Here is a 25857-nt window from a genome sequence, read left to right on the forward strand (position 1 = left end):
ACATATATGTTTATGCCGAATGCGTACGTTGATTCTTCAGACACTGTCAACATATGTGTTTATGCCGAATGTGTACGTTGATACTTCAGACACTGTCAACATATATGTTTTTGCTGAACGTGTACGTTGATGTTGCAGACACTGTCAACATATATGTTTATGCCGAATGTGTACGTTGATACTTCAGACACTGTCAACATATATGTTTTTGCTGAACGTGTACGTTGATGTTACAGACACTGTCAACATATATGTTTATGCCGAATGTGTACGTTGATTCTTCAGACACTGTCAACATATATGTTTTTGCTGAATGTGTACGTTGATGTTGCAGACACTGTCAACATATGTGTTTTTGCTAAATGTGTACGGTGATACTTCAGACACTGTCAACATATATGTTTTTGCTGAACGTGTACGTTGATGTTACAGACACTGTCAACATATATGTTTATGCCGAATGTGAACGTTGATACTTCAGACACTGTCAACATATGTGTTTTTGCTGAATGTGTACGGTGATACTTCAGACACTGTCAACATATATGTTTATGCTGAACGTGTACGTTGATGTTGCAGACACTGTCAACATATATGTTTATGCCGAATGTGTACGTTGATACTTCAGACACTGTCAACATATATGTTTTTGCTGAACGTGTACGTTGATGTTACAGACACTGTCAACATATATGTTTATGCCGAATGTGTACGTTGATTCTTCAGACACTGTCAACATATATGTTTTTGCTGAATGTGTACGTTGATGTTGCAGACACTGTCAACATATGTGTTTTTGCTAAATGTGTACGGTGATACTTCAGACACTGTCAACATATATGTTTTTGCTGAACGTGTACGTTGCTGTTACAGACACTGTCAACATATATGTTTATGCCGAATGTGAACGTTGATACTTCAGACACTGTCAACATATGTGTTTTTGCCGAATGTGTACGGTGATACTTCAGACACTGTCAACATATATGTTTATGCCGAATGTGTACGTTGATTCTTCAGACACTGTCAACATATGTGTTTATGCCGAATGTGTACGTTGATACTTCAGACACTGTCAACATATATGTTTTTGCTGAACGTGTACGTTGATGTTGCAGACACTGTCAACATATATGTTTATGCCGAATGTGTACGTTAATACTTCAGACACTGTCAACATATATGTTTATGCCGAATGTGAACGTTGATACTTCAGACACTGTCAACATATATGTTTTTGCCGAATGTGTACGGTGATACTTCAGACACTGTCAACATATATGTTTATGCCGAATGTGTACGTTGATTCTTCAGACACTGTCAACATATGTGTTTATGCCGAATGTGTACGTTGATACTTCAGACACTGTCAACATATATGTTTTTGCTGAACGTGTACGTTGATGTTGCAGACACTGTCAACATATATGTTTATGCCGAATGTGTACGTTAATACTTCAGACACTGTCAACATATATGTTTATGCCGAATGTGTACGGTGATACTTCAGACACTGTCAACATATGTGTTTTTGCCGAATGTGAACGTTGATACTTCAGACACTGTCAACATATATGTTTATGCCGAATGTGAACGTTGATACTTCAGACACTGTCTACATATGTGTTTTTGCCGAATGTGTACGGTGATACTTCAGACACTGTCAACATATGTGTTTATGCCGAATGTGTACGTTGATACTTCTACCTATGTGTTTCAGTTTCATAGTGAAGGACAGTGATACGAGGAAGGTTTCGGTCGAGTACATACTTGTGTGTCTTCCGTGTATCGTAATATGTTTACATAATAAGCATTTATGTTCCAGAAGTATTTTGTTAACATATATATGTGAATACGGGAAACCCTTGAACTATCTAAAATGTACATCACCCGGTATATATCTTTTGTGAACTGACTTTTGTCAGGAAAATCAAGCTCAATTGGAAATTATTATTATTATTATTATTATTATTATTATAATTTTCTTGTTTGAAGATATCGCTAGGTCTAAAAGGTCTCTAATTATTATTAATTACCCGAATAAATTTTCATGTTTGCTTAACATTCTTTCATGTTTTTTTGGGGAATGGCTTGGATAACGTTGTGCGACACAACGACTCACTCACTCAGCGGGTAACGCATCTCGCGGTATCTTGCGTCGTATGGTGTAATGTGGCGCCTACAGCATGACATTGCACCACAAACACATGTTGTTGACGTGTTTCCTGGACTGGTGTAAGTGAATCCACATGGAGAGATGCAAGTTGACCTGCCTGTTTCCTTGTAGAACAATACTACATATGACACAGATACCGAAGGACGTAAGTTTAACGTAAGGCTATAGTTAGGCGTTTTCTAAATTTGGTTTGCGAATCGCCAACTCCAAAAAATGTAAGTGTGGAATAAAATGAAAAGCCGTGGTCTGTTTATTCCGCTTTTAGCAAAATGCCAGCAATATTACGGCGGGGAACACCAGAAATGGGCTAAACACTTTGTACCCATATTGGGGATCGAACCCGGGTCTTCGGCGTGACGAGCAAACACTTTAACCACAAGGCCATCCCACCACATAGATATATAGATATAAACTAATACTGCGTCAGACTCTGTGACTCCTAGATTTGGTGATCAGGCTCTGTGACTCCTAAACTGAGTGGTCAGGCTCTGTGACTCCTAGATTTGGAGATCAGGCTCTGCGACTCCTAGATTGGGTGGTCAGGCTCTGTGACTCCTTGATTGGGTTGTCAGGCTCTGTGACTCCTAGATTGGGTGGTCAGGCTCTGTGACTCCCAGATTTGGTGATCAGGCTCTGTGACTTCTAGATTTGGTGGTCAGGCTCTGTGACTTCTATATTAGGTGTTCAGGCTCTGTGACTCCCAGATTAGGTGGTCAGGCTCTGTGACTCCCAGATTTGGTGATCAGGCTCTGTGACTCCTCGATTGGGTGTTCAGGCTCTATGACTCCTAGATTTGGTGGTCAGGCTCTGTTAATCCTTGATTGGGTGGTCAGGCTCTGTGACTCCCAGATTTGGTGATCAGGCTCTGTGACTCCTCGATTGGGTGTTCAGGCTCTATGACTCCCAGATTGGGTGTTCAGGCTCCGTTACTCCTAGATTAGGTGTTCAGGCTGTGTGACTCCTAGATTGGGTGTTCAGGCTCTGTTACTCCCAGATTGGGTGTTCAGGCTCCGTTACTCCTAGATTAGGTGTTCAGGCTGTGTGACTCCTAGATTTGGTGGTCAGGCTCTGTTACTCCTAGATTAGGTGTTCAGGCTCTGTGACTCCTAGATTTGGTGGTCAGGCTCTGTGACTCCTATATTGGGTGTTCAGGCTCTGTGACTCCTAGATTTGGTGGTCAGCCTCTGTGACTCCTAGATTGGGTGTTCAGGCTCTGTGACTCCCAGATTGGGTGTTCAGGCTCTGTTACTACTTGATTTGGTGTTCAGGCTCTATGACTCCTTGATTTGGTGGTCAGGCTCTGTGACTCTAAATGTGACTTTTGCTGAAGACCTCGGATCTTCAAGGGTCTGTGACAATATAGACGTCAAGCACAGTAAAAAGGTTTAATGTTTCGTGAAATACCTTTCTTTGTATAGTGCACTTCACCGATAGAAAAGGGCGGTGGGCTGGCCTAGTGGTTACCGCGTTTGCTCGTCACACCGAAGACCCGGGTTCGATTTCACACATGGGTACAACGTGTGAAGCCAATTTGTGGTGTTCCCCGCCGTGATATTGCTGGAATATTGCTAAAATCGGCGTGAAACCATACTCACTCACTCAGAGACAGAACATACAAAGTAGCCTTCAAGAACCCGGTTTATCAATAACCTCTAAGAACGAAACCAAACTCAAGCCCTGGACAAAGATACCTTGATCAACGGAGAATTGCATTAGGGGGGGTAACTCTTTACACCATCTACTCTCCTGGCGACGATTTGTTGTCCCCGAAATCCTGAAGAGTTGATCCTCCAATGTACACCCATCTCATATTTATTTATTTTTAAACGGATACCACTATTTCTTAGTCCAAAATGTTTAGAAATAATCGTTAAACAAATTGAAACGCAATGCCATCATCCCAAGCTTGACCAAATGTCAACCCTTCCGAATACTTGGCGAGCCACATCGTAATTTCTCTCAGCCTGTAGGGATGCTGTGCATTGAAGCGTTAGTAAAATGTCTCATTCTGCTGTGCAAGTTCTCATCACCCGTCATCTATCACGTCTCTTGTAGCCACCATTACTTGAACAACAGGCACCTGCATTTTCTCAATAAAATAGGATGATTTATTTCTGAAATTTTGGAATATGTGTCTGTGAACAATAGTCGATATCAGTTTGTTGTTTTTATTTTTGATGAAACTGACAGATTACTGGATAATGAAGGCTGACTTTTCTAATACTACAGCTGCTGAAATGGGATTTGTTTCTGTTTCTTTGTTTGTTGTTGTTTAACGCCGCACTCAGCAATGTCCCAGCTATATGACGGCGGTCTGTAAATAATCTAGTCTGGACCAGACAATCCATTGATTAACATCATGGGCATCGATCTACGCAACTGGGATACGATGACATGCATCAACCAAGTCAGCGAGGCTGACCACCTTATCCCGTTAGTCGCCTCTTACGATAAGCATAGTCGCCTTTTACGGCAACCATGGGTTGCTGAAGACCTATTCTACCCCAGATCTTCTTGAATACAAAACCCACACTGATCAGGGAGCGCCTTGCATGACTATTTCTTATGTCAATTTTAGCGCATGTATGGATCTACTTCTGGCTTCCATCACAGTCCGGTCGCTTTGCTATAGTGTGTAAGTGAGTTGGTTTTACGCGGCTTTTAACTATATACCAGCAATATCACGGCAATTTACACATTCCTTTACACTCCTCTTTGCACATCCTTTAAAATCCCCTTAAACTTCCCTTTACACTCATCTTTGCAAATCCTTTACACATCCCCTCACACTTCCCTTTATACTCCTCTTTGCACATCCTTTACACATCCCCTCACACTTCCCTTTACACTCATCTTTGCACATCCTTTACACATCCCCATTACACTTCCCTTTACACTCTTCTTTGCACATCCTTTGCACATCCCTTATACTTCCCTTTACACTCCTCTTTGCACATCCTTTACGCATCCCCATTACACTTCCCTTTACACTCTTCTTTGCACATCCTTTACGCATCCCTTATACTTCCCTTTACACTCTTCTTTGCACATCCTTTACGCATCCCTTATACTTCCCTTTACACTCCTCTTTGCAAATCCTTTACGCATCCCTTATACTTCCCTTTACACTCCTCTTTGCACATCCTTTACACATCCCCATTACACTTCCCTTTACACTCATCTTTGCAAATCCTTTACACATCCCCTCACACTTCCCTTTATACTCCTCTTTGCACATCCTTTACACATCCCCTCACACTTCCCTTTACACTCTTCTTTGCACATCCTTTGCACATCCCTTATACTTCCCTTTACACTCCTCTTTGCACATCCTTTACGCATCCCCATTACACTTCCCTTTACACTCTTCTTTGCACATCCTTTACGCATCCCCATTACACTTCCCTTTACACTCTTCTTTGCACATCCTTTACACATCCCCATTACACTTCCCTTTACACTCTTCTTTGCACATCCTTTGCACATCCCTTATACTTCCCTTTATACTCCTCTTTGCACATCCTTTACACATCCCCTTGCACTTCTCTTTACACTTCCCTTCCCTGGACTATCAGTTCATTTTGTTATATCCTGAGCAGGATTAGTTATGCTTGGAGTGGGGAATACATTAGTTATATAGAATGAAGTATGAATTATAGTTATGCTTGGAGTTGGTTATACATTAGCTATATACAACGAGGCCTGAATTATAGTTATGCTTGGAGTGGGGTATACATTAGTTATATAGAATGAAGTATGAATTATAGCTATGCCTGGCGTGGGGTATACACTAGTTATATATAACGAGGTATGAATAGGAGATAAACCTACTGTGTTTTTAAATTTGATGTAGTCCCAGTGTAGAATAGATACCTCTTTATTATAATTTTGAACCGAGCGCTTTAGCGAGAGGTTCCAAATTATAATAAAGAGGTATCTAGATTAAAAACATCAAGAGGTATCAAGATTAAAAAACACCATAGTCGTGAGTAGTTCATAAAAAGTGTTCAAAACACATAGTTTTTCAAAATAAGTTGACAAATAACACTCCAAACTTAGTCCAAAGAGAGATGTTTTAATTTCTACCAAACTGTTGTACTTTGTTGTACACTGTGGACTGACGGTCATTTCTCGGAATTTTGTGAGAGAGGTGATTTCTTGGAAATCGCACATGCCATCATTTCTATTGTAGGGGTGACAGGTAATAGAAAAAGGTTTTAAAGTGCTCAACGAATATATTTCTACAGCAAACTTAAGAATAAACATTCTATTATACATTTAACATGTGTAAGTGTTATTAGTTAGTTAGCAATTACCCCCAGTAACCAATAATAAAATCAAAATAAATGCCTCTCCACCCCGAACTTGGATGTTGCAGAACTTGACCTACATCACGGTTACTCACACCTCACAGCTGTCATTGGCTGACAATCTGTGTTTACATTCTCCGTAACGAGTTATAGAATGAAGCAAGATGACCACCCTGATCTATGATGTGGTTCAACATTAACAGGTAGATTATCTTGGGTTGATCGAGCCTGCTGGTACATCCATATTATGACCAATGTGACTGAGTATGACTGAACAGCCGCTTTTTAGGCTGCAGACGAGCCGGGTATTTTGAAACGAGGAATTTGCATGGGGTGGCCTATTAAATTTAAGATTTCACGGATCAAAAGCCAAACAGTGACAGAACTTAAACATTTGTGTCACAGAAATAGTGGATCGTGTATGATTTTCTTAATTGTGCGTGTTCTGAAATGAATTTCATCAAGTTTGATTAGTTGTCACTTCAGCTGGGACATTGTTTTCGTGGACTTTCAAATCCATTAATTAATCCATTATTAATTTCGCGAGAGCCCTTGACTCGGCGTATATTAGAGACCTGGCTGGTATTGGAGACCCAGCGTGTATTAGTGGAAATATAGATATGTTTTACAGTTCATATGGGGGTGATCGATCGGCAGCAATTTTCTATGAATCGATATGTAGGCTATCTATGTATTCATACGCACGTTTTTTGTGAAATTCTTAATATATTTGAAAGAAGTTTGTGTAGCAAAAAGGAAACCTCTTTTAAACCAATCAGAATCAAGCATTCATCAATGTCATGGTAGAATTATAGTTATGTCTGGTGTGGGGTATACATTAGCTATATAGAAACGGTATCAATTATAGTTATACCTGTAGTGGGGTATACATTATCCATATAGAACAAGGTATGAATTATAGTTATACCTGGAGTGGAGTATACATTAGCTATATAGAACAAGGTATGAATTATAGTTATTCCTGGGGTGGGGCATACATTAGCTATATCACATAGAACCAGGTATGAATTATAGCTATGCCTGGAGTGAAGTATACATTAGGTATATAGAACAAGGCATGAATTATAGTTATGCCTGGAGTGGAGTATACATTAGCTATATAGAACAAGGCATGAATTATAGTTATTCCTGGAGTGGAGTATACATTAGTTATTTAGAATAAGGTATGAATTATAGTTATGCCTGGAGTGGAGTATACATTACCTGTATAGAACAAGGTATGAGTTATAGCTATGCCTGGAGTGGAGTATACATTACCTATATAGAACCAGGTATGAATTATAGTTATGCCTGGAGTGGAGTATACATCAGCTGTATAGAACAACGCATGAATTATAGTTATGTCTGGAGTGGTGTATACATTGGGTTACCTTTATTCCTCCATTAAGCTGACACGGAATGGAAACAGTGTTCATTCGAGCATATCTGACAATGAATCAGTTTTTATTTAGTCACGCTCACGCTCACAATACTTATGTATTTGAATCATGGAAAGTCTTCCGGCCCCGCTGACCACGTCAACCATGCCCTGCACTGCATGGCGTGGTTGCACGTGGCCCCGTGCACAGCGCACAGGTTACAAATCAAGTGAAGTTCAGCAATGTAGGTCATGGAGATAAGCTGGATGGGTGACTGCGTTGGGGTGTTTGACTCCTGAGAGTTTCTTGGGCTTTGGTCCTGCCCTACGCTGAAGTACATGTGGCAAATGTGGTGTCACCTTTGGCAAGTGACTTTATTCGAATTATGACTTTGGTCAACCAGCAGTGAGTGGGTACCCGGTAGGATGAGATGATAATGTGGCTGTTAACCCCAAAACCCCGATAATCAGCTTGGCTTCTATAACGCTCATGGAGCTGAGAATGAAATCGAGTGCAAATTGTTCCATCGATCGGGGTAAAAGTTCAGCTCTTTGGTAATTTTTAGGTTGTGGATTTAGCGTTGTATAAATATGCACATTGTCGGTAAACGTAAAACCATAAATGAGGTGCCTAATGTAATATTTAACAATGTAATGTAAGATTCAAACACATTAATGCATGTTTATATATCTGGTGCAGAGCTTCAGCAGGATATGCTGTAAACATAGCGCCGGGTGAGTACCTCGTTGTCTAAAACTTTTGTGTGACCAAAACAGAACATTACAGCCCGGGATTCGAGCACTCGGTAAATAATCAATTTACGTCGTCCTTGTTAAGAATATCAATGCTGGGTTTAACACCAACATGTGTCCCCCATAATCGTGACAGACTATACATTGTGCAAACACGGATAATCGACAGCAACACGATCTCAATTAGCAATGCCTGGATAATGACAATGATTGAAAGTAATTAAACGTTTGGCACTAGTATTAGATCCTATGTTTACAAGATCGAATAATAAATTTACCGAGCACTATCCGTGCATGAAAGGTACTATATATATCGGGGATATCGGGTGAAGCCGCTGTGTCTGACACAGCTTCGGCTTGCCGGCTCGAGTCAGTGGAACTTGAAGTCCGACACAATGGCGATAGATGTATGCGACCAGGTTTCCAATGGGAAGTCCCTTCGCTCTATTGTGAAGCGATTTGCAGAGAGAACATCTATGCAAGGTGTATCTTTTCTGAGTACCTCAAGGAGCTGGTATGCCAGGATAATCTGGAGTTGTCTCCTCCTGACGTCCTTGTCAATGCTGTTTTATCACCTGACCTACCTGATGCAGATCTACTACAGTTGGCCTAAACAAACGTCCGTCAGCCTGGGGTTCAGCCCCTTGCCGTTTCCAACAATCACCATCTGCAATACCAACCCTGTGAAGCAGAGTAAACTAGGGCACGTTTCCAACGAACTGTATAGCTTCCTCTATAAGGCCAACCCTTCCACTCTCGTCAAGGAACAACAGCAGCGAAGGGTATGTATTATCAATGACTTTTTAGGGATATAGTTAACTGAAAACCATCATAGGTTCAAAGTATTTGGCTCAATGGCAGACTTTGGTTTGAGTCTTTACTTCTGTGCTGTCTTCATGTCGTGAATGATTTGTTTGTTGTTTAACACGCACTCAGCAATGTTCCAGCTGTATGACGGCGATGTGTAAATAATCGAGTCTGGACCTGACAATCCTTTGATTGATAACATGAGCATCGATCCACGCAGTTGGGATACGATGACATGCATCAACCAAGTCAGCGAGCCTGACCACCTGATCCTGTTAGTCTGTCGTGAATGTGCGTAGCTGTACAATAGAATAGCAATATAAAGGACATATAGAAAATTGATATTGTATGTGTTGGTCAAGTTTGTGTATTAATGTTTATGTACTTTGTGTGAGTTCATTTAAGAATTGAACGTCAGCTTGGATGGGTTTAACGAAGTTCAATTCTTTAAATTTCATACTTTGGAAATTTACTGTTTCACCGAATAATAATATCGCAACGATAAAATTTTAGTTTGAAACTCTCTGGATTCGCCAAAACAACCATTGTAACAATGTTAGGTTTTCGGTTCCTGATTTGCCGGTCCTCGGTCACATCCTTTTCCTCAATCATACTCAGTACCAATATATTTTTATTCGCTGATCAAATTGACCAAAAGAATACATGGGATCGATCTCATCTTGAATAAAGATAGCAGGAATAATCAGAAACATGACTCGATGAGCTGAGGCAATGCCAACGGTCAGTTGTGGATTAATACATACCGTCACGGATGTTTGTGAACAGGAATGTCGAACGGAACGGAATTCCACTTTTGTACTTGATTTCAAAGCTCCATAAAAATCCATACAAAGAGAGAGATTTTGCTGGGTCCAGCAAATGTACCACCAAATCCCTGTCTCAACGGTTAACCGTAATCCTTAATACAATCAAAGAAGGAGTTTCCTTTTATTCACAGAAAGTATTTGAGACAAGTGGAATTAATACCATGTGGATTTTCAAAAACTAAAAAGATTTGTTTGACATTCTACCATCTCAGAAAAGAACCAGGTTCAATTCTGTCAAAAAGCATTTGATTTTTCAACTTTGTACACCACTTTACCACAAAACAAAGTTAAGGAAGAACTTCATTATATACTTCATATACATGTATTCAGAGGTTCAGGCCAATTTGTCCAAAATGAAAGCAAATGCCAAAAAAAAAAAACAATATGTGAAATGTTTGACTTCCTCTTTGATAACATCTTTGTAAAATTTGGGGGTAAGACATTCAGGCAAGAAGTATTTGTGCTCCCCTTCTTTCGTGTCTGTTTCTTTAATGAACTCGCACAAAGTGAATGTAAGTTTATTAAATTTGTATATCACTATTTATATCCTAGAAGGATGAATACATAAGTTCATGTAGTACTTGTGCTTTCATGTCTACACTAACAGCCATACAAGCAGCTGTATCGCGGATAGCAATATGAGAGATAACATGAGCGTGTGTATGCTCAAATAGCCCTTCAGTATATCTTACATTTTAATGACAACAAATTGATAAATTTTGCATTTGTTGTTTGATGAGACTGATGTTATCATGGCTCAACTGTCTTCCCCGTGTTGACGGTCTATGTAATGATTGTTCCACTGTTTTCTTCTTGTGTGAACTTCACTTAATAACGCTTTCACCTTCTTCTTGATGAATTTCTGGTTTTAGTTATTTCAAAGTCTTCTTGTTCGTGAATTTCATTTAATAATGGGGGCGGTCGGGTCAACTCTGTTTGTTAATTCCTTCTCCTCGGCGAAAGTCATGTAATAATGGTTTAACACTCTTCGTTTTGGGTGAAACTGATGCCATAATGGTTTCGCTTTCTTTTTGTTGGTGATTTTCATGTTCTAATGGTTTTACTTCGTTCTTGGTTAATGTCTGTTATAATGGTTTCAATGTCTTCTCGTTGGTCACGCACATGTTATAATGTTTTCGCTGTCTTCTCGTTGGTGAGGTACATTGTTATAATGTTTTCACTGTCTTCTCGTTGGTAAAGTGCGTGTTATAATGGTTTCACTGCATTCTCGTTGGAAAAGTATATGTTATAATTGTTTAACTGTCATCTCGTAGGTGAAGTACATGTTATAATAATTTTCGCTGTCTTCTCGAAGGTGAAGTACGTGTTATAATGGTTTCGCCGTCTTCTCGTTAGAAAAGTACATGTTATAATGTTTTAACTGTCTTCTCGTTGATGGAGTACATGTTATAATGGTTTCACTGCCTTCTCGCTGGAAAAGTACATTGTTATAATGGTTTCACTGTCTTTTTATTGGTCAAGTACATGTAATAATGGTTTCACTGTCTTCTCGTTGGAAAAATAGTATGTTATAATGGTGTCGCTGTCTTTTCGATGGTGAAGCACATGTTATAATAGTTTCGCTGTCTTCTCGTGGGTCAAGCACATGTTATAACGTTTTCGCTGTTTTCACGTTCGTAAAGTACATGTTATAATCGTTTCACTGTCTTCTTGTTGGTAAAGTTTATGTTATAACGGTTTCACTGCCCTCTCGTTGGTCAAGCACATGTTATAATGTTTTCGCTGTCTTTTCGTTGGTAAAGCACAAGTTATAATGTTTTCACTGTCTTTTCGTTGGTGACGTACATTTTATAATAGTTTCGCTTTCTTCTCGAAGGTGAGGTTCATGGTATAATGGTTTCACTGTCTTCTCGTTGGCCAAGCACATGTTATAATGCTTTCACTGTCTTCTCTTGGGTCAAGCACATGTTATAATGTTTTCGCTGTTTTCACGTTCGTAAAGTACATTGTTATAATCGTTTCACTGTCTTCTTGTTGGTAAAGTTTATGTTATTACGGTTTCACTGTCTTCTCGTTGGCCAAGCACATGTTATAATGATTTCACTGTCTTTGCGTTGGACAAGCACATGTTAAAATGTTTTCACTGTCTTCTCGTGGGTCAAGCACATGTTATAATGTTTTCGCTGTTTTCACGTTCGTAAAGTACATGTTATAATCGTTTCACTGTCTTCTTGTTGGTAAAGTTTATGTTATAACGGTTTCACTGCCTTCTCGTTGGTCAAGCACATGTTATAATGTTTTCACTGTCTTCTCGTTGGTAAGGAACAAGTTATAATGTTTTCGCTGTCTTTTCGTTGGTGACGTGCATTTTATAATAGTTTCGCTTTCTTCTCGAAGGGGAGGTTCATGGTATAATGGTTTCACTGTCTTCTCGTTGGTCAAGCACATGTTATAATGTTTTCGCTGTTTTCACGTACGTAAAGTACATGTTATAATGGTCTTTCTGTCTTCTTGTTGGTAAAGTTTATGTTATAAGTTTCACTGCCTTCTCGTTGGTCAAGCACATGGTTTAATGTTTTCACTGTCTTCTCGTTGGTAAGGAACAAGTTATAATGTTTTCGCTGTCTTTTCGTTGGTGACGTGCATTTTATAATAGTTTCGCTTTCTTCTCGAAGGTGAGGTTCATGGTATAATGGTTTCACTGTCTTCTCGTTGGCCAAGCACATGTTATAATATTTTCGCTGTCTTTTCGTTGGTGACGTACATTTTGTAATAGTTTCGCTTTCTTCTCGAAGGTGAGGTTCATGGTATAATGGTTTCACTGTCTCCTCGTTGGTAAAGCACATGTTATAATGTTTTCGCTGTCTTCTCGTTGGTCAAGCACATGTTATAATGTTTTCGCTGTCTTCTCGTTGGTAAAGGCGGCGTCAAACTGAACTAAGTTAACGGTTAAAGGGAACGATTTGTCTACAGGTGTAACCTACTTCTGTTTGTTTTTTCAGATAAATGGCAGCGAACCAGCGTTGAACGGATTGTTCAACGGAAACTTTACTACCAGTGACTATCAGATGAACATCACTACTGTTCAGGCGCAGGAGGATGGACGGGAAATGGGTCTCAATGAAAGTTCAACCACTGCGACCATTCAGCTTCAATTCCAGGTCCTCTTTATGAAAGAGGTAAGGTGAGGTTACAGGAGTACAGGTGAACAGAGTAGGTGGAGTTGTCTGCGGTACAGGTGAAGAGAGCAGGTGTGGCTAAATGTGGTACAGGTGAAGAGAGCAGGTGAGGCTAAGTGTGGTACAGGTGAAGAGAGCAGGTGAGGCTAAGTGTGGTACAGGTGAAGAGAGCAGGTGAGGCTAAGTGTGGTACAGGTGAAGAGAGCAGGTGAGGCTAAGTGTGGTACAGGTGAAGAGAGCAGGTGAGGCTAAGTGTGGTACAGGTGAAGAGAGCAGGTGAGGCTAAGTGTGGTACAGGTGAAGAGAGCAGGTGAGGTTGACAGTGGTAAAGGTCTGGTGATGTCAACTGCGGTACAGGTAAAGAGAGCGGGTGAGGTTATATGTGGTACACCCGAAGAGACTAGATGAGGTTTTCTACGGTACAGGTAAGAAAGGAGCGGGTGAGGTTATATGTGGTACAGGTCTGGTGTTGTTATCTGCGGTACAGGTGAAGAGAGTAGATAACGTTATCTGCGGAACAGGTATAGAGAGCGGGTGAGGTTATCTGCGGTAAATGTGAAGAGAGCAGGTAAAGTTATTTGTGGTACAGGTGAAGAGAGTGGATGAGGTTATCTGCGGTACAGGTGAAGAGAGTAGATGAGGTTATCTGCGATACAGGTGAAGAGAGCGGGTGAGGTTTTCTGCGGTACAGGTGAAGAGAGTGGGTGAGGTTATCTGCGATACAGGTGAAGAGAGTAGATAACGTTATCTGCGGTACAGGTATAGAGAGCGGGTGAGGTTATCTGCGGTACATGTGAAGAGAGCAGGTAAAGTTATTTGCGGTACAGGTGAAGAGAGTGGGTGAGGTTTTCTGCGGTACAGGTGAAGCGAGCAGGTAAAGTTATTTGCGGTACAGGTGAAGAGAGTAGATGAGGTTATCTGCGGTACATGTGAAGAGAGCAGGTAAAGTTGTTTGCGGTACAGGTGAAGAGAGCGGGTGTGGCTCTCTGCGGGACAGGTAAGGAGGCCAGGTGAGATTATCTTCTGAACATGTGAAGAAGCCACGTTAGGTTATTTGCGGTACATGTGAAGGGGTCAGTATATATTTTTCGAGTACAGGTGATGTGATCGGGGTCCGTAATAAGTGCTTAATAAGACTAAATATTATCGTGTTTTTAATCGGACGAATAAGGCCTTGGGGTGCCATATAAAACTGTTAATGTGAAGTCTAGTCTTCGTGCTCCATGCTGTGTCTGGATAATGGCGTAACACCTACCTCTCCTATTCACTTCTTCACAAGGCCATGAATGTAGCGATCATTTACTATCTACAAATGTATCTACCTGTATCCACGTAAATAATATATTGAAAAATGTTTGCAGGCAGACGAGAATAAATATTGGACATCAACTGGACGACATGCTGATGGATTGTTCTTTCTCCTGCCAAACATGTAGTCCCAGGTAAATACAGCAGAGATATGAGGCACGGCGAGAGGTAGCGAACGTAAACGAACGAAACTAGAGTTACCAGACCAAGACGACCGAGTTCGATAACTCACTCACTCACTCACTCACTCACTCACTCACTCACCCACCCACTCACTCATCCACCTACCCACTCACTCACTCACCCACTCACTCACTCACTCACTCACTCACTCACTCACTCACTCACTCACTCACTCACTCACTCACCCACAGACTCACTCATCCACCTACCCACTCACTCACTCACCCACCCACCCACCCACCCACCCACTCACTCACTCACTCACCCACTCACTCACCCACTCACCCACCCACTCACTCATCCACCTACCCACTAACTCACTCACTCACTCACTCACCCACCCACCCACCCACTCACTCACTCACTCACTCACCCACCCACCCACCCACTCACTCACTCACTCACTCACTCACTCACTCACTCACTCACTCACTCACTCACTCACCCACAGACTCACTCATCCACCTACCCACTCACTCACTCACCCACCCACCCACCCACCCACCCACTCACTCACTCACTCACCCACCCACCCACCCACTCACTCACTCACTCACCCACTCACTCACCCACTCACTCACTCACTCACTCACCCACCCACTCACTTATCCACCTACACACTCACTCACTCACTCACTCACTCACTCACCCACCCACCCACTCACTCACTCACTCACTCACTCACTCACTTACTCACTCACTCACTCACTCACTCATATAGTACGCTAGAAACTCAATCAACATGAAACAAAATAACTTCATTATTGCTTTCAAATTGTTTTGTCATCAGGCATTTCATCATGCAAACGTCTTCTACATTCGGCAACTGCTACACCTTGGAGCACAACAAGTTCATCAGCAAGAGGAGCGGTCAAACAAAAGGTGATCAGTTTACTCCTCCATTTACAGATAACAGATACTAGGGGACCTGGACACAGGGTCATCTCGACCCCCGGGGAGGAACACTACTGACCCTGGCCACCTGACGGGGAGGGTGTCTGGTGACCGCCATGAATCTGTATTTAGCAGATGACATGGAATTTAGTGTCCGACATATGTCTCAAGATGAATCTGTATATACTATATATAAACATATCTACAGGTGACCCTGTATCCGGCATTGATACAGGGTCCGGCAATGGTTTGTTTTTTGTTTTTTTTATTTCTTGTTTAACGCTGCACTCAGCAATATATCTCTTCACAGGTCTGCAGGTGACCCTGTATCAAGTGTCCGGTATATCTCTTCACAGGTCTGCAGGTGACCCTGTATCTAGTGTCCGGCATATCTCTTCACAGGTCTGCAGGTGACCCTGTATCTAGTGTCCGGCATATCTCTTCACAGGTCTGCAGGTGACCCTGTATCTAGTGTCCGGCATATCTCTTCACAGGTCTGCAGGTGACCCTGTATCTAGTGTCCGGTATATCTCTTCACAGGTCTGCAGGTGACCCTGTATCTAGTGCCCGGCATATCTCTTCACAGGTCTGCAGGTGACCCTGTATCTAGTGTCCGGTATATCTCTTCACAGGTCTGCAGGTGACCCTGTATCTAGTGTCCGGCATATCTCTTCACAGGTCTGCAGGTGACCCTGTATCTAGTGTCCGGTATATCTCTTCACAGGTCTGCAGGTGACCCTGTATCTAGTGTCCGGCATATCTCTTCACAGGTCTGCAGGTGACCCTGTATCTAGTGCCCGGCATATCTCTTCACAGGTCTGCAGGTGACCCTGTATCTAGTGTCGGGCATATCTCTTCACAGGTCTGCAGGTGACCCTGTATCTAGTGTCCGGTATATCTCTTCACAGGTCTGCAGGTGACCCTGTATCTAGTGTCCGGTATATCTCTTCACAGGTCTGCAGGTAACCCTGTATCTAGTGTCGGGCATATCTCTTCACAGGTCTGCAGGTGACCCTGTATCTAGTGTCGGGCATATCTCTTCACAGGTCTGCAGGTGACCCTGTATCTAGTGTCCGGCATATCTCTTCACAGGTCTGCAGGTGACCCTGTATCTAGTGTCCGGCATATCTCTTCACAGGTCTGCAGGTGACCCTGTATCTAGTGTCCGGCATATCTCTTCACAGATATGCAGGTGACCCTGTATCTATTGTCCGAAATATCTCTTCACAGATCTGCAGGTGACCCTGTATCTAGTGTTCGGCATATCTCTTCACAGGTCTGCAGGTGACCCTGTATCTAGTGTCGGGCATATCTCTTCACAGGTCTGCAGGTCACCCTGTATCTAGTGTCCGGCATATCTCTTCACAGGTCTGCAGGTGACCCTGTATCTAGTGTCCGGCATATCTCTTCACAGGTCTGCAGCTGATCCTGTATTTAGTGTCCGGCATATCTCTTCACAGGTCTGCAGCTGATCCTTTACCTAGAGAACGCTGAGCAGCTTGAAGGCATCACGACGGGTAACGGGTTCCAACTGGTGGTCAACCCCCACGGCGTGCTGCCCCTCCCAGTTCATGATGGACTTACCATCGATGCTGGAAAAGAAACGAATGTAGCTCTAAAGAAGGTGAGGTGATGAGAGGTTTGGTGAAATGGGCTTTCTAAAGTCTTAAGCCGCAAATCCTTTTTTATGCCCTTAATGTCGAACGCAAGGTAGGGCAAAATCAAGTACCATCTTTTACCATCTTTTGATATGCCGCAGACAGGGGATCGAACCTTCCGCTCTCCCGGCGAACACTCTATCCACTCCACCGTGGAAGCATTAAAAAGTTAATACATTGTAAATTATATTCGTTCATTCATATAAGATTCCCCATCACTACACGTGTGTATCGTTTGTAGTTGCAGATCAAGCGACTGGGTCCACCGAAATGGGATTGCGAAGATGGGCTGATGTTTCAACGCAGATACAACATCACTTACTCTGTGCAGGTGGTGGTTTTATAACGTAGTTGTTTTTTTAAAGTGAGTAGATAATTGAACTACCCGGGAAGATTCCGGGGTAGAATAGGTCTTCAGCAACCCATGCCTGCCGTAAAAGACGACTATGCTTGTCGTAAGGGGCGACTAACGGGATCGGGTGGTCAGGCTCGCTGACTTGGTTGATGCATGTCATCGATCCCAATTGCGTGGATCGATGCTCATGATATTAAACACTGGATTGTCTAGTTCCAGACTCGATTATTTACAGACCACCGTCATATAGCTGGAATATTGCTGAGTGCGGCGTTAAACAACAAACAAAAAAACAAACAAACAAAAGATATTTGAACTGGGTTTCATTACATTACGGCATGTAAAATGTTGGCTTTATGTGGCAAGAAAGGCCTTTGAATTTTACCCTGATGGTGGCACTACCGGGTACCCACATGGCGCTTCACAAACATACGAGTCTCAATCGGGTCGAATCTTGGATTCGAACCCAGAGCTATCTGGGTTTTTTCAGTTACAGTGAAACATACCGATTAGATCACTGTATGAGTGATGCATAGTTTATAGCGTCTCCTGTCTCTGTTTCTAGATCACATGTGTCTCTGTGTCACATGTGTCTCTCTGGCTTCTGTGTCTCTGTGTCTCCTATTTGTTTCCTATCATATTTGTGTCTCAGTGTCACCCGTGTCTCCATGTCTCACCTGTGTCACGTGTGTCACCTGTGTCTCCATGTCTCCCTTGTGTCACCTGTGTCTCTGTGTCACCTTTGTCTCCATGTCTCACCTGTGTCACCTGTGTCTTATGTGTCTCTGTGTCACCTATGTATCTGTGTTACCTGTGTCTCCATGTCTCTGTGTCACCTGTGTCTCTGTCACCTGTGTCACCTGTGTCTCTACGTCATATGTGTCTCTGTCACCTGTGTCACCTGTGTCACCTGTGTCACCTGTGTCACCTGTGTCACCTGTGTCACTGCGTCATATGTGTCTCTGTGTCACCTGTGTCACTGCGTCATATGTGTCTCTGTGCCACCTGTGTCACTGCGTCATATGTGTCTCTGTGTCACCTGTGTCACTGCGTCATATGTGTCTCTGTGTCACCTGTGTCACTGCGTCATATGTGTCTCTGTGTCACCTGTGTCACTGCGTCATATGCGTCTCTGTGCCACCTGTGTCCCTGCGTCATATGTGTCTCTGTGTCATCTGTGTCACTGCGTCATATGTGTCTCTGTGTCACCTGTGTCTCTGTGTCACCTGTGTCTCTGCATCACCTGTGTCTCTGCATCACCTGTGTCACCTGTGTCTCTGTGTCACCTGTGTCACTGCGTCATAAGTGTCTCTGTGTCACCTGTGTCACTGCGTCATATGTGTCTCTGTGTGACCTGTGTCTCTGCATCACCTGTGTCTCTGTATCACCTGTGTCTCCATGTCTCACCTGTGTCACCTGTGTCACTGCGTCATCTGTGTCTCTGTATCACCTGTGTCACCTGTATCTCCATGTCTCTGTGTCGTGTGTGTCTCCACGTCTCACCTGCCTCACCTGTGTCTCCTATGTCTCTGTCTATTTTCTGCCCCCGTGTTGAATAATGTACTATATTCTATGTTCTACAGACTTGTCAGCTTGTGTGTGAGCAGGAAATGATCGCCAACGTGTGCAAGTGTTACAATGTGGCAGAGGAAGAGATAACCTTGATTCTAAACACCACTAACCCTCACCCTGCATGCCGGTCCAAGAAACGTAGGTCAACAGCAACCACATACTTGTTTGTACGGAAGCGTAGTAGGGCCACGGTGAACATTTTATTTTGTCTAAGTATCTCCTACGTAGGACTTAGTATCTCTTACGTAGGACTTAGTATGGCCTAGAATCACTATCTCCTACGTAGGACTTATTATCTCCTACGTAGGACTTCCTATCTCCTACGTGGGAGATACTAAGTCCTACGTAGGAGATAGTTATTCCAGTCCATACTAAGTCCTACGTAGGAGATACTAAGTCCTACGTAGGAGATACTAAGTTTTACGTAGAAAATAATAAGTCCCACGTAGGAGATACTAAGTCCTACGTAGGAGATACTAAGTTTTACGTAGAAAATAATAAGTCCCACGTAGGAGATACTTAGACAAAAGAAGATTTCACCGTGGCCCTACTACGCTTCCGTATGTTTGCTTTACGGATTATTTATTTTTATAGTGAAAACACTTATTCATCTTAAAGTTTGATTTGGATCAGGAGGTTAATATTTTTTTGTCTGAATCGGGTCCTTAATTAATCTGAAATCTGACAGCGACATTCTAATTTTATTGATTGGTTGGTGTGACAGTTAATTAGGGTTTCACATTTATATTTAACTTATAACGACGATTTATTTTTATAGTCAAAGCGATTTTTGCCGTTGGTGTTATACATACACCTTGTGATTCTGATTATATTTATTTTCGATTTAGTGATCGGCGGATCCGTAAAGCAAGCAGACTAATGAAAGGCCTTGAGTTGTTGTAATGCTGGTCTATTAGCCAGGCCTCAAATATAAACATTGAATGATCTGCATTCATCACCATGTTTACCAACTAATTCACATTACATATAAACCTGTTTGAGGACGTCATGCTATTGTTCTTGCAGTTGATTCTGAGCCAGGAATTCACTGGCCGTCCTGAGTGTGTATTTTAAACAAGTATAACTGAGTATAAAAGTCACTATGCGAAATGTTCGATAAATTTTACATCAACCATAACATGGTAAACGCCAGAGAAATCACTCGAATCTATTGAAACCGAAAGTAGAATTTCATGATTTCTCCGTCTCGCAACATGTGTAGAATGGAATTGTTAACATCTGACATTATTAATTTCGGCGAATGGCACAGAGCAAGTGCACGATGGATATATAAAGCCTATAAATGTTGTTTTTTATATCCTTTTCTTTGTAGAAGTTAAGTGTATGTTTGGCCAGATGTGGGTATTTGAAAACTTCGCGCTCAACTGCACTTGTGGGAATCCTTGCAGGTAAGTGAGTGAATGAGTATAGGTTTACGCCGCTTTTAGCAATATTCCAGCAATATCACGGAGGGGAGACACCAGATATGGGCTTCACACATTGTACCCATGTGGAGAATCGAACCCGGGTCTTCGGCGTGACGAGCGAACGCTTTAACCACTAGGCTACCCGACCGCCCCGACTGGATATATGTAGCACAGGCCTCACAATACTATGGCATAGACTGGGAGTGAGTGAGTGAGTGGGTTGGGTTTAACGCCGCTTTTAACGTTATTCCAGTTATATCACGGCGTGTCAGCTTAATGTGGGAGGAAAGCCCGAAGTGATGGCATAGACTGGGAGATTCCATTGTCTGAACACAATATTCTGGGTCATTTGAACGACGTCGTTTATCTTACGAGTCATGACATGATAAGCGATTCCTCTCTGCAGGGTCGCGGGGATTCGTTGTTATCGTGAGGGGGGCGTCGTAGGTTCTCGGTTGAAACAGACATCAGATCGAAGTTAAAGACGTCGTAAGGATTAGTTGCAAACACCACACATAATAATCATGTTACACCAAAAAAATGTAATTAATACCTGAAAATATCCGTGATCCCTTAAATCATGCAAATCTTGTTTTTTCTTATTAGGGAAATAAAGTACGAGAAGAGCATTTCCTCCCGCCAATGGCCGTCGGACAGCTATGCGGTAAGAATTATAATAATAATAATAAGGATGATGATGATGATGATAATGAGGATGATGATGGCCGTTGGACAGGTATGATGATGATGATGATATTTAGAAAGGCTTTTCACAGTGCAGTATTCACACCTCATATATGCTTTTGCTTTAAATGTTCTCAAAATTCACCTTGAATTTAATACCCAATGAACAAGATGACTTTAATATACTTACCATTAACATTCGCCCCCAAGACCTTTGTGTGTATGGTAACTATTCGGCAATGCCCCCCACACCTTGCCATTGGCCGTGCACGAGATGCGCTCTCCATCCTCCTTAGAGTGTCTAGTGATTGTACTGACGCCCGGTGTTGCAGAAGGTGCTGCTGGAGAGGCTATGCGAGACGAGGTCTGCCGTCGACTGCCAAAACCTGAAACACAACTACACAACCGACCCGAGGCTTCTTAGGTAACGCAGGTTCTGCTGTCTTCACATATTACCCCGTAGAGAATTCATGAAACATTCATGAACTAAATGGATAAAGGTCTATTTTAGAGACAAATCCTGTCCAATGAAACGTCAACATATAATCACGTATATTAAATTAAAATGTACCACCGACAGTATTTCTTATAGGAATGTGTTTTGCATGCACGTGCATTTGATGTTTATCAGTCCCTTAAAACAAAAACAACCGACGGATGTACATTACACTGATTAATCTAGACTACCTGGAGACCGATATTCAGCCCGAGTCTGCAGCTCATAGGGAATAAGAATTTCCCAGTTTATATTCTTATAACTAACGTTTTGAAATTTGCCTGCCAAGGGCACTAAGTTTGGAAAACTAAATAAATTCTTGTACATTATCAAAAACAAAACGTACTAAAGCACGAACACACCGCCAGACGTGGTTTATCCCATACCTTGTGTTTGAACAACAGGAGTTTATGCTATCTAATACTTGCATTTCTAGGTTAAACTTCGCTAAATTGAACATCTTCTTCGAAGACCTCAACTACGAAATAATCAACGAGGAGCCTGATTACGAGGTACACATGGCACGAGTGAGTGAGTGAGTGTGGTTTTACGCCGCTTTTAGCAATATTCCAGCATTATCACGGCGGGGGACACCAGAAATTTGCTTCATACATTGTACCCATGTTGGGAATCGAACCCGGGCTTCGGCGTGACGACGGAACGCTTTAACCACTAGACTACCCTACACGGCACGAAGCAGGATGCACTAGACCTGAATTAAGTCCCAGAAATAAAGTTAAATATTTAAAAGTATATATCTACAAAGTAAAAAATAAAATCCATATGGAGCCCATAACAATTCTTACTTTCAGGAGTCATTCTATACTTGAACTGGGGGCACGGGTGGCCCAGTCGTCTAAGGCGCCGCGATTCGCTGTGCAGAGTTGCGTCCCTTGGGCACGCCAGAAACCTATCATTGTGGGTTCGAATCCTGGTTCGCCCCGATTATGTTTCTAGGTTTGTCAGCACCATACCCGTGCTCGTGGGTTTCACCGAAGTGGTAAACGTCTGAGACCTGCATCACTTCGGGCTTTCCTCCCACATTAAGCTGACACGCCCTGATATAACTGGAATACTGTTAAAAGCTGCGTTAAACCCAACTCACTCACTCACACTATACTTGAACTGGGTTCACTTTCTCAATTTATTTTCGAGGCTCTGGAAGCAAGACTAAGTGATGGTCGTTATGTAAATTAAATAGCACCCTTCAGTGAGTGAGTGAGTATGGTGTTACGCCGCTTTTAGCAATATTCCAGCAATATCACGGCGGGGGACACCAGAAATGGGCTTCACACATTGTACCCGGGTCTTCGGCGTGATGAGCGAACACTTTAACCACTAGGCTACCCGACCGCCCCAGCACCCTTCAGTAAAGGGCGAAGTTGTTAATAGCCATACCTATGAATGTAAAGAAGTGAGTGACATTTTTACATATTCTCACCCTAAATGAAGTACCCGTATTCCGCCCCGGAATTCCCAAGTGTTTTTTTTTTATATACGGATTATGGGTTTGTGTTTGTTGTTTTGACCCGTGAGGATCCGGGTAGAATAGGTCCTCAACAACCAATGCTTGCCGTAAAGTGCGACTATGCTTGTTGCGAGAGGCGACTAACGGTATCGGGTGGTCAGGCTCGCTGACTTGGTTGATGCATGTCATCGTGTCCCAGTTGCGTGGATCGATGCTCATGATGTCAATCACTTGATTGTCTGGTCCAGACTCGATTATTTACAGACCGCCGTCATATAGCTGGAATATTGCTGTGTACGGCGTTAAACAACAAACAAACAAACAAACATCACACAACGACATATTGTTTAAATTGGCATTAAACCCAACTCACTCACTAATGCAGACCTGTGTGTTTGTTGTCCAGCTGACTCAGTTTGTGTCTGACGTGGGTGGCACCCTAGGCCTGTGGGTGGGGCTCTCCGTCCTCAGTGTTTTCGAGGTCGTGCAGCTGCTCATCGAGTTATCATCGTTTGTCACGTTCGGCGCGTGCAAGGCGAAAGACCCGGATGCCGACACCCTGACGTTGGCGAAGAAAGAGCCCCCTGACATGGACAAGTCTTCATCCTATCCTACCAGTCACATTTCCGGTTTCTCGGGATACTGAACAGACCACGGCTCGCCTTTCAACACCCCAGCGCCTCACTCAGCAATATTCCAGTTATATGACAGCGGTCTGTATATAGTGGAGTCTGGACCAGGCAATCCGATGATTGACAACATGAGCATCGATCTACGCATTTGGGAATCGATGACATGCATCAACCAAGTCATCGAGCCTGACCGTCCGATCCCGTTAGTCGCCTGTTACGACAAGCATAGTCGCCTTTTACGGCAAGGATGGGTTGCTAAAGACCTATTCTACCCCGGATCTTTACGGGTGCCTGCAGTGTGTAAACACGTAACTGTTGATGTCGCAAAATAAAGTTACAATGAAGCAGTGTCAGTGTCGTCGTTGTCACCACCATCCGCTGTTGAGAATCTTGGAGAATCACTGTCCACAGGCACCTACCAGAGCAGCAACTTGAGTGAGTGAGTGAGTGAGTTGGGTTTAACGCCGCTTTTAACATTATTCCAGTTATATCACGGCGTGTCAGCTTAATGTGGGAGGAAAGCCCGAAGTGATGCAGGCCTCAGACGTTTACCACTTCGGTGAAACCCACGAGCACGGGTATGGTGCTGACAAACCTAGAAACATAATTGGGGCGAACCGGGATTCGAACCCACAATCATAGGTTTCTGGCGTGCCCAAGGGACGCAACTCTGCACAGCGAATCGCGGCGCCTTAGACGACTGGGCCACCCGTGCCCCCAGCAGCAACTTAAAGCCTATACAGTCTAGGCGCTCTTTGACACAAAGGGGTGTATACTATGTGTTTTCCAGACAGGTCAAACATGCTGGTAGAAAAAAAACACACTTTAGATTGAAATTTGAAAAACAAGCCTTCACGGACATACTTGAATTTCTGAAAAATAATGTGCTGCTAAAACAAGTACTGTCGAAAATGCAAGCATAATACTTTTCTGGCTTCATTTAATAAATACGATTGTTTGTTTGGTTTGTTTGTTGTTTAACGCCGCACTCAGCAATATTCCAGCTATATGACGGCGGTCAGTAAATAATCAAGTCAGGACCAGACAATCCAGTGATTGACATCATGAGCATCGATCCACGCAATTAGGGTACGATGACATGCATCAACCAAGTCAGCGAGCCTGACCACCCGATCCCGTTAGTCGACTGTTACGACAAGCATAGTCGCCTTTTACGACAAGCATGGGCAGTGAAGACTTACTCTAACCCGGGTCTTCACGGGTTTATGAATTAGGTGAATAAGTGCGTCCTGATATAATGAACTGAGAGGATGGGTCCGCCCTTATATGCTGAATTGTAATGATAGGTCAGCCTTGACTTGATGACTTTAAAGGTTAATTTGAATATCATTTTTTAGCAACCAGCAAACCAGCACCTACCCTACCCCAACCTCCGCCCAATACAAAAAACACCTTTATGTATCAACTATCCAAAAGAATATACAGTAAACTACGGTTATAACGAACTCAAAGGGACTACTATTTTTAGTTCGTTATAACCGTAGTTCGTTATAAGTACATATACAGCATGACTACAGCAAGTAGTCGGGACCAAAAAGTAAGTTCGTTATATCCGTCAGTTCGTTATAAGCGTGTTCGTTATAACCGTAGTTTACTGTACTTGAAAATGGATTTGAACAAAAGCTTACAAACGTTATAAAAACGTTACTCGGCTGAGAACTGTCGCCGAAACGCTGCATACTTAAGGTCCAAAACACTACCCATGATACCCGTAGCAAATACATCACCATCGGAAAGTTTGTTTCATTTCTAACCACCATCAAACATG

At 42.6% G+C, this 25857-nt stretch overlaps 1 protein-coding gene across 1 annotated transcript; it reads left to right on the plus strand.

The window, feature by feature from the left end:
* The first annotated feature begins 8934 nt into the window (after window positions 1-8934).
* Window positions 8935-24239, plus strand: LOC124142191 (degenerin-like protein unc-105). Its single transcript, XM_046510499.2, has 12 exons — window positions 8935-9399; window positions 13215-13396; window positions 14753-14833; window positions 15673-15764; window positions 17237-17400; window positions 17676-17765; window positions 19373-19499; window positions 20695-20770; window positions 21395-21452; window positions 21805-21896; window positions 22405-22480; window positions 23843-24239. The coding sequence occupies exons 1-12, from the start codon at window positions 9013-9015 to the stop codon at window positions 24080-24082; spliced, it is 1665 nt and encodes a 554-aa protein (XP_046366455.2). The 5' UTR covers window positions 8935-9012; the 3' UTR covers window positions 24083-24239.
* Window positions 24240-25857: the final 1618 nt, after the last annotated feature.

The sequence above is a fragment of the Haliotis rufescens genome, unplaced genomic scaffold (assembly GCF_023055435.1).
Source record: "Haliotis rufescens isolate VD_foot unplaced genomic scaffold, xgHalRufe1.0.p SCAF_2, whole genome shotgun sequence".
Classification (NCBI taxonomy): Eukaryota; Metazoa; Mollusca; class Gastropoda; order Lepetellida; family Haliotidae; genus Haliotis; species Haliotis rufescens.